Raw genomic sequence first — 10,469 nt, 5'->3', positions numbered from 1 at the left:
GTTTATGAATATCAGAAAAACGTGAGTACTTTTTAAATAATAAAGTTAATAAAATAAAAGATCGGGTTTAGTGCTATAAAATAATTCTTAATAATAAATCAAAAAATAATAATAATGTTTTAAAAATGTTAAATAAAAATGAGAAATAATTAATAATTTAAATTGATAATATAATAAAAAAAATGTTGTGTTGTTTTATGAAACCACGGTAAAAGTGAAACTGTTCGAACGGTTCCGAACACTGCTTTGTGTAGCGCATGTCGCGTGTATCGCGGCTGCCGAGTAGGTATACCTACTCGCGACATGCGCTACACAGACCAAAAAGTTTGAGACGATGTAATAAAAGTTTCACTTTATTAATAATTTTTTTATTTAATTTTATCCATTCTACAATCAAAATCTTCAAAATCAATTTAGCGGTTCAGAAAATATATCGTAACATTACATACTTTACATTTACACTATAAGTAATACATTCGCATTCATAATATTAGAAAGTGTATCATACAAAACACACCACAAATTTATTTATAATACATTTTTAAAAGAGTTTTAATTTTAAAGTTAAATAAATAATTTGTTAAAATATAGTTCTTCTAGTAAACTTTATATCGAGTACAGCGTTGGTCAGGTCACATCACTACGATCACGTGGCGGCAGTGAGGCGCGCGAGCGAGCCTACGCGTGTCCGCCTCCCACCTCCTCTTCACCCCCGCGATGCTAGATTTATTTTCATAAAAATAAGTATAACAATCGACTTACTGATGAAATGTGATAATGGATTTCAATTTTGTGTATTTTATAGTATCACTAGCGGTCCGCCCCGGCTTCGCCCGTGGTACATATGAAAAATAGATGTTGGCCGATTCTCAGACTTACCCGATATGCACAGAAAATTTCATGAGAATCGGTCCACCCGTTTCGGAGGAGTATGCAGACTAACATTGTGACACGAGAATTTTATATATAAGATTTTTGCAAGAGAGAACAGCATATTTACCATGTTTATTCGTAAATATGAATAAAATTCCAGAGCAACGCACTTCGTCAGCACTCAACCACGACTACGAGTGCGCGCGGCAGGAACGTCGTGTTGTTCCCACCTGTGCCTACTGTTCCCACTTGGTTGTTCGCACTCTATATACTATAATATATACTCTAAGATTTTCACCATTTTCAAAAGATAGTACGTAATACGTGAGTAATACCAAGGGTAATACTGTGGGTAATACCTAGCCAGATTGAAATTTATATAGTTTTCAAAACATTTCGAATAGACGTGCGTCTTCCAAATCATCAGCTGTGTTGTAAATTGTCAACGTCACATTGCGTCAAATTTGATGAAAATTTGACATTTATCATCAGTTGTCAATTATAAGCCGTGGAGAGGTGTTGTGTTCATTTCGAGCTTAAAACGAAAATTCTAAAACAATGTCGAATGAAAATACTTTAGATTTACATTACGTGCACGAATGCTTTCAAAAGAGTTTAAAAGAGGACGATGATGTTATTATAGAAGCATACATAGATGGGTACAATGAATTGGTGAAGTAAGTATATCTCTACCTTTACTGTTTGTCGCCCATATGTTTACTATTTTGACATAAAATTTATTTGTATAGGTTCTTAAACCTCATCGGAACAGTGTTTTCGTTTGTAAGTAGTGATGTGAAGAGTAAAATTAAGGTAATGGAGAAACATAGAACAGGCGACGACTCAATATACTATGAGTCTTTTAAAAAAATGATGAAGTACGAAAAAGAAACGAGCCTACACGAAAAGAATGGTTTTGTTTCTGGATCTCGTACAATGCTGCGTTTGCATCGAGGTTTGGGTGTGTATTGTTTTACAATCTATAATAACTTTGCAGCTATTGTAAATTAGCATTCAATTTTATCTTCATTATCTCTGTAAGACATAATGCAATTAGTAATATGTAAGACTGAGTTACCTTGGAAATTTTGAGTTTCATATTTTGCAATGTGTACTGCAATTCAAATGAAATTAAAACTGCCAATTACTTCATAATTTACCTCATAAATTACAAGGAAAATTCATGCAAACACTGTAGAGTAAATGGATTAAGAATTTTTCAACTTTTCTCCATTCCTTACAGCAGTTAAAATAAACATAGATTTTCCTTAAACTGAAAAATGTACTAAGTACAGTAAAATACTATTGTAACTTTCATTATATTTTAAACCAGTGTACATACTGCCCAATTGTTATAGGCTTAGATACTTCTTGTATTACTTATTAAAATATCTATACTTTTCCTTATAATATAAAGCTGAAAAGTTTGTTTGTTTGATTGCTCTCATCTCAGGACCTGTTGATCCCTTAGTGCTAGATAGATGTATCTTTCTATTTACCAATCTCAGCAATATTCAACCGTTAACTTCAAAAACCTGTTGCCGAATTTTAAAAAAACATTCCATTTGTTTTATTTTCAGATTTCATCCGGCTTTTCTTAAAACGCATCAGTGAAGCAGAGGAAACAGAAAATACATGCACAACTTGTCAAGGCTCATATAATGAGACTTTAGCGGAGTACCATCCCTGGTATATCAGAAAAGCTGCCACGTTAGCTATGCATGCTCTGCCAACACGGCCTGATCTATTGAAGAAGGTAAGATTTATATATATTTAAAAAAGTAGAAAAATGTAGGTAGAAATAAAACCTTATATTTGTCTTTGACGTTTTATGTGAGGCGTTGTTTTGAAACTATTTGAATTTCATTATTATGCTATTTTATAGCATTGACTGAGAATCTATATATATAAAACTCAAAGGTGACTGATATAGTGATCTATCAACGCACAGTTCAAAGCACTGGACGTATCGGGCTGAAATTTGGCATGCACATAGATGTTAGGACGTAGGCTAAGAAAGGATTTCCCTAAATTCTTGCGAGAACGGGGAAAAACGGGGATGCACGTACAAAGTCGTGGGTGGATGCTAGTTATAAATATTTGAAATTTTCTAAAGAATAAAAAACAATACATTCATAAGGTGGAATTCTAACCCATTTCCATTGCCTCACACTGGCTATGCCTAAGACCACTAAAACTAAGAAATGAAGGCCTTACTTATCAAATTCTAAATGTACTGTATATGAAAAAAAAAATATATCATAGGAAACATTTTTGGCAATTCCTAATCATTTGATTCCAAAAAGAATTGCCAGTTACACTCTATATTATATTTTATTGTCTTTGTTATCTTATCTATAAGTGGTCTGAGCTTTTAATATATCTTATACGATATTATCAGCTGTATAAAGTAAGCCCGATAAAATTTACATCTTTGTTAGTGATAATGCTATCTTTTGATTAATTGTTTATGATTATTTATTTTTGTCAATAAATATATTTCTGTAAAATTTTGCAATACTTGTTATTTTGGTATGTACCATTTTCATATCTTTTATTAAATGTTACCAAAATAATTGAGTACTAGCACAATCAGTATCGAAATTTACCAAAAATTACACCAAATTCAAACATAAAAAGATTTCACGTGAAATGAAAGGATGTAGACAAATTGTTTGTTGTAAATAAGTAATCTCAGTCGTTTATATTATCTTGTTGGATTCAGAAATTGTAGGAAATCTGATTTTTTTTTAAACTTATTAATCAGTAAGATGAATAAGTATTGAATATTCATATACGACGGAAAGCCAAAGATTTGGCGCCAAAATTGAAAATAGAACAGACGTTAATTATCTAACTTAGGTCTTGTAGAGTTATGAGGATTGAAGACAATGATATGTAATTATATTATGTTGATTGTTCTGTTAGAGACGCAATGATTTGAACATCTTGCAAATCAATTATTATCAGTCGTGAGTCGTGACCGCTCAATAAGAATGGCCGTGATCCGTTGTTACGAATCGATATGTTGTCTATGGTAATTGGCGACTTTATGAATGGTAGGTATAGAATAGATAAAAATAATATGAACACTGAATTACTCTATTTTTCTTCCATTAAAAAACTGATTTGAAATTCTCTGCGTGTTTATGGGCTTTGTTTAATTCTTGTTTGTCTGTATGATTTCTATATCTATATCCTATATCAGTCACGATACGATCGTAGCTAGAATTCTCACTTGGTTTTACCATAAATTCTTCTCTTTCTAATTCCCGTAAATGGCCTAGATGTAGAAAGTCGTACAAGGCCATAAGATGAAAATTCTATTAACTTTTTTAGGAGATAATAAATAATAATATATTCTCCTACGTTCTTATACGGTGTATAACAGCTGCCTACCTACCTAGTAAATACGTTTTGAAGATGTAAGAAGTTCATTTCTATTAATCTAGAAATTCTAGAATAAAGTCCGCTAAGTCGTTTGCTTGCTAAGTTCGTAGGTATGACCTCTACGAATAATAAATGATACAATACTACGGCACTGATTTAATTACCGTGTGTCTTTAAATCGATATCACTGTACATAATTGTCTGTGAAAATCAATAAGAATCGCAAGTGTAAGTTAAAGAAGTTACATAGGGTAAATGAAAAAGTTTTCATTATAATATTATCACATAAGGTGTCAACAAATTATTATGATATATCTGTAGTGTAATTTATATACTTACATAGTAAGTATTTATCTTAGTAAATTCTAGAAAACATTAAAAAGTAGGTATTGTATCAATTATCACGTATTCTTTTATCTACGTGAGCGCGGCGATTATAAATTCACAGTAATATATTGTGACGTCATAGTTTCGCGGGAAGCCCGGAGGTCGATGAAATGTTTGAAATTTGTGTATATCTACGTGCGAAAGCAATTACGTGTAATAGCTACGCAATGATGTTTCAAAATCCTATTCAGGTTAATATGAGTTCAGCTATTATGTATAATAAGAAGACTAAGAGTAAGATAAAGTTTCAAGGTTGTAAATGAACGTTTACACTTTTGTATTTCAAAGAAATTTAAGAATTTATCGTCTAATTTCTATTAATAAATTTTTAAAGTGGAGTTCTTGCAGGGATATATTTAGTACAATATTATAGAAGAAATTACATAATAAAATGTTGTTAATCGTTGCCATGAATGTAAATGTTTGCATCGGGGTACAATTTGTAATCTAAAATAACATCTACCCACATTTTCTTTTCTTCAAATTTGGAGTGAAATTGGGACCCTTACACGCAAACTGTACAGGTAGTTGGTCAAAATTGTGTGATTGTTTTTATTCATATTTGAAAAAAAATGCCATTTATGAGAAGGACTATTACTATTCAATATTCGTGACTATTCTTTTTACATACAACTAAAATAATTATTTTTTTTACAGATATTCGGTTCCGAAGACGAACTTAAAGAAGCATTAACAGTGTTGCCGCAAACATTACAGTCCTGCGACGAAGTATATCAGCGTGTGGATAAACTTTACACGGAATTTGGGTTCCACGAGCTGCCATAGACAATAATTCGTTTTTACGGTTACCAGTGTGAATATTTGCTCCATAGTGCATAAGACGTGAGTGGGCAACATTTATTTTAATAGGGCCTTTTCATGCGCGTCTGTCAAATGCTGGCAAATGACAGGTACAGATACATTAAAAATAAGACAATAATATGAAATAAGATATGATGATACCTAGTCTTTAACGAATGTTGTTCGGGTATTGTGATCGTAATTCTATCAGTTTTTGAGATTTAAAAACACTCTTGGCTATTGGCTTAGGTAACTTAACTTAATTTAACGAAATTTTATCCTTTCTTAGTTCTCGTTTGAAAGGTTGAGACACGTTTGAAAAGGCTCTTAAAGGCAGCTAATATTTGTTTTTAAAAGTTTTGCTCAATATACTAAGTATTTTGATGTAAATTACTTACAAATGTGCAATTATACAACTGCTCTGTTTAACAATTATCGTGAAATGTATTACTAGGTAACCGGTAGAATAACTAAGTGTGCTATTTTGTCGCATTCTTTCTTCCCATATTATGACAGAGAAACCAATATTTTGGTTACAGATTAAAAATGTTATGAATTATGATATGATATGATTGCCATATAAAAAAATTGCTTGTACACCGCATGAACGCTTCAGACTTGCTTTCTGTGTTGCCCGGTACGATAATTTTTATAGTTAATATTCGTAGTATTTTTAGTTCTAATGTCATTAAGTTAGTAGTTATCCCGCGGTGCATTAGCTTAAGTATTAAATAGGTATTCGTGTGCATTTTATCTTAAATAAGTTAGTTTAGTTTTAGGATAATTCTTTACTTAGTAAGTATAATTGAGAATGCGAAACTAGTCACCAACTACGAGAAACAAATAAACACAACATAAATCGTCTTGTTATATATCAATAAAAAAGCCTTTACTCTGCCTTTTAATAAAATATAAATATTTTTCCAATATGTTCAATGTTAAAGAACAATATTATGAGCTTGGCGTTATGAATTACAAAATAGAAGACATAAAATAAATGTTAATATAGATATAAAAAACATTATGTGTACATCTGTGATCTCATATAATAGTTTACATTTAAATCAATGTAAATAGTAATCTATCTTTCTTAGCCAATCTTAAAACTTTTTATTATTTTGCTTTAAAATGTCTTTGAAATTAGCGATCACAATTATTATGCTTTCAGTGTTTTAATAGAAGTTTTACATGCTTATGCTTTCACTTTAAAATACTTAAATAATGTTTAGTGTATACCTATTGCTTAATTAAGCGAAAATGTCAGCAAGCCAAATATTTTTAACAGTTATTAATAGTAATTACAATGTATCTTTAATCTTACATACGCATTTATTACAATAATTATAAAAATATGGAATATTTTTTATGCTGTGGCCGAATATTCTATTCTCTATGGAAAAGGCGGGAAATTAAAAAAAAAATAAAAGAAATTAAAAATTCTCTATTTTCTAACTTTTGCAGTTTCAAAATAATGTTTAAATTATTTGGCTTTTCTTCGAGCTCAAAATGCAACAATTGCTCATATTAAAGCTCAGTGTAGCTTCATTGTTTGGATAAATAACAAATTACGTAGGATTATAAGATTTTAATGTGTACATATTCAAATAATAACAAAAGCGCCTAATTATTTGTTTCTTTCATGCTTCTTATATTTTTCGGTCGCACGAAGTTACTATTAGGTAATATAGATAAAAAAACGACGAAATTTTAATGAAACAAATCAAAGAGTTTCTTAAAAAAAGGACTTATTGGTCTGCGTTACGTGATTAATATTTTTAAACTTATGTTTTACGTTACAAGTATGGAGGCTTAAAAGTTAAAAGTATAGTTATGAAAAATGCAAGGTATAAAAACAAACGTGCTAAATCATGAAGAATATCTTACAATAAAAACTTTAATATGCCATTACATTTAAAATCAGTATTAACTTAATATGGTAAAATACCTACTGGTAATTAAGAACCCTATCTTGGTCCTACTAACACACTAACATAAATACTCCGACATTTCAATTGTTCTAATTTCCAGCATCTTAAACAAATGTCATGTAAATAATATGATGAAACATAAAAAGAAAAGTGATTGCCAAGTGCGATTAGTGTCACATAATATTATACCTACTGTATATTGTTTTTATTTCGCATAATCTTATCGTTTAAGAATAACATTAATTTTGTAAAGACTTTGTTATAAATACTTAGATTACAAAATAAAAGACAGATGGAGCGTTGCCGAACTAAACCGAATAATTTATCGTCATTTCCATAAAGCTATGTGTGCTGTCATTTCGCCGTTGCACTGTACGTACACGGTGCTTCTGTGTGCGTGTTATGTTACCAGATAATGAAAAATTTCCCAAATTTTTGCCCGACTACGGAAGAAAGAGGGTTATGTTTTTCGAGTGTAGGTATGTATGTATAATATTTCTTTGACACGCCCTGCAGTATAAACTGTTGGATCGATTTTGAGTTGTGACTTGTGAGGTGTCATTGCAATCATCTGAATTATGAAGGTAGCTGTGGTGGTAGTGACGTAGGCTACATAAATTATTAGCAGTCATGTTTTAATTTTTATTTTAATATAAATTCGGGTTTTTGATATTATTTTATAATATTGTAAAAATTATTTTATCACCTATCTAGCTAGTATCTACTAAAGTTATCTATACATGGACAAAATAATTTTATTCAATTTTTATTAAATAAATTACATTAAATTTATTAAATAAATTACATTAAAAAAAGTTTTTATTTTTCAAAACATATGAATGCGAATAGCGGTAGTTTTTAGTCGAGAATGCCGGACATTTTATTTTCATCATATCCATCATGTGTTCACATGAATTAAATCGCAAGCGAAAACGACGCTTTTTATAAAAGTAACAAAAAAATGTATAATGCTTTTTAAAATAATCTAATAATGACCATGAACTTTTATTGCACTATACAAATAATCACATTCACGATCGAAAAATCCAACAGCACTACCCCGAATATCTTTTAACCATTTTACCCCTAAAAATGGCAAATTCATTTTCAAAATACTGGCAGCATACGTTGAAGTTTTGAATTCCTTCGTATTTGTAAAATTATTATTTGTATACAAAATTAAATAAGCCAAATAATCTACAGAAAATCTGTAAAACGATGTTTTATCTTTTTGTTTGTTTTCGGGAACAAGTTTTACAGCGTTTTAATATCACAAGACAGCATTTTTTTACTAAAATATCAAACCCCTTTTGACGTATTGCATGACACTAGAATCGCTATAGCACTAGCGGAGGAACGTATTCGTTTTTGATTTCGTATTTTCTTTGACAAGGTCGATGAATGATTGACATGCTCCATCTGTATTTTATTTTGTAATCTAAGTATAAATATTATTTGATAATAGTTCAATTATTGTTTATGATTATACCTACATATAAGTTTTATTACATATAAAAATAAGCTTATTGGCGCTAGTGATAAACCTTTATCCCATTGTTTTACTGTTAAATATCATTCCCAAACTACTTATTCCTAATTATTGGGAAATAAATATAAATAAGTATATTTTGTATTTGCAATAAATTGTGCTAAATTGTATGCTGTGTTATTATTTTTTTCCTTTTCGCTATTTTAAACAAACAGATTACCTAAAATGCATGTAATTCTATTTTTGATAATGCAATGAAATTTTCATTTATATCAATATGCCTAGTTAGCTGTCCTGTTGCATTGCAATAAACGTAGTTTACAGGTGTAAACAATATTCCAAATAGTTGGTATATTATAGAGAACAATAACTAGCTCATTCATTTATAATATTATTAAGGATAAGGAATATTTAGTCTAGGAAATTAAAGTGAAATAAAACAATGCTTGCTTAATGTACTCACATTTATTAACTTACAATAGGATATTTATATCCAACAATAATCTTATACAATTAGCTCACTGATGACCTATTTTAAAACGTTACTTATCAACGAATGAAAAAAAACGAAAAACAATGTTTGAAACAAATTTTACACTTAAATTAAAAATAAATAAGTCCCAGTTTTTATTATGCTCATAAGATCAATATGCATAAAGCAGAATGTTGTTGAATGTTTAATAAAAATGAGCATAGGGAGATTAGGTAGCTAAATAATTTTATGATCTCGATAATTACGAGTAACGATTGTATCAGCCGCGCCCACAAACTCTGACATACCGTGTTTTCCAATTACAGCACTAGAGCGCATTATGCTTAACGTTGAATGTTCCAACTACAGCAACGCTTCGCACAATCGAGCACTCTTAAAAGTAATGCGCGTGAATCGATTTATCGTTAGTAATTATTAATTGTTGGAAAAAAATTTAAAGCTTTCGTTTCATTGTAGTTTTTTCGAAATAATCAGTTAATTCAAATTGTGTTAATAAATAAATATAAGTATGGATGAAGATACAAACATTGAAAAAAATGTTAATGAAATAATCAAAATCCAAATTACTTAAAATAACCGTAAATATTTTTCAACCAATTATTATGTATACCACTTTATTTACACAATAATGAGGTTATTGCTAACTCTATTCAGAATATTTTTTTTTTCAACACTGAACTTAGCGCAACCTGCTGGTGCGTTTCACGTTCCAATTAAGCATCAGCATAATTCGGCACTGAGTCGCATTATTTATTCTCTGTAGACTGTAATTGGAAAACAGCCATAGACATCACCTACTAAATGTCAAAAATATATCCCGCTCAATTTCGTAAGTATGCGATAGAATCAGTGTTGATTGTGTTAAAAAAAATCAGAATCAGAATCCGCCGTATACCAACATAGGGCTTGGCTGTAAATTCGTTTTAATCTAAACATACATATTATGTACTAAGCTTTTTATTACTTTACGGTTACATATTTAAAACTATAGTAACTACATAATTATAATTAGTTATCAATACGCCTGAAGGGAGAAGGAATTGAAGGACTCACATAATTTATTATTAAGACTATCTCTTAATATGCAACATTATGAGACTAATGCTAG

The 10,469-nt window shown here is 30.1% G+C and overlaps 1 protein-coding gene across 1 annotated transcript; it reads left to right on the top strand.

Annotated features, from left to right (window-relative positions):
- The first annotated feature begins 1,348 nt into the window (after positions 1-1,348).
- On the top strand, positions 1,349-5,795 carry LOC149481892 (ceramide-1-phosphate transfer protein). The gene is made up of 4 exons (XM_089705085.1): positions 1,349-1,550; positions 1,623-1,834; positions 2,454-2,629; positions 5,308-5,795. The coding sequence occupies exons 1-4, from the start codon at positions 1,432-1,434 to the stop codon at positions 5,434-5,436; spliced, it is 636 nt and encodes a 211-aa protein (XP_089561211.1). The 5' UTR covers positions 1,349-1,431; the 3' UTR covers positions 5,437-5,795.
- Positions 5,796-10,469: the final 4,674 nt, after the last annotated feature.

The sequence above is a fragment of the Colias philodice genome, chromosome 16 (assembly GCF_061535455.1).
Source record: "Colias philodice isolate Cphi_HAF_F1 chromosome 16, ilColPhil1 Martin Lab GWU primary, whole genome shotgun sequence".
Taxonomy (NCBI): domain Eukaryota; kingdom Metazoa; phylum Arthropoda; class Insecta; order Lepidoptera; family Pieridae; genus Colias; species Colias philodice.
This window is presented reverse-complemented; position numbering and strand designations above follow the sequence as displayed.

Coding starts and splice junctions, on each gene's coding strand:
- LOC149481892 (XM_089705085.1), top strand. CDS start 1,432: ATGTCGAATGAAAATACTTTAGATTTACATTACGTGCACGAATGCTTT. Junction 1,551..1,622: donor GGGTACAATGAATTGGTGAA/GTAAGTATATCT, acceptor TTATTTGTATAG/GTTCTTAAACCTCATCGGAA. Junction 2,630..5,307: donor GGCCTGATCTATTGAAGAAG/GTAAGATTTATA, acceptor TTTTTTTTACAG/ATATTCGGTTCCGAAGACGA.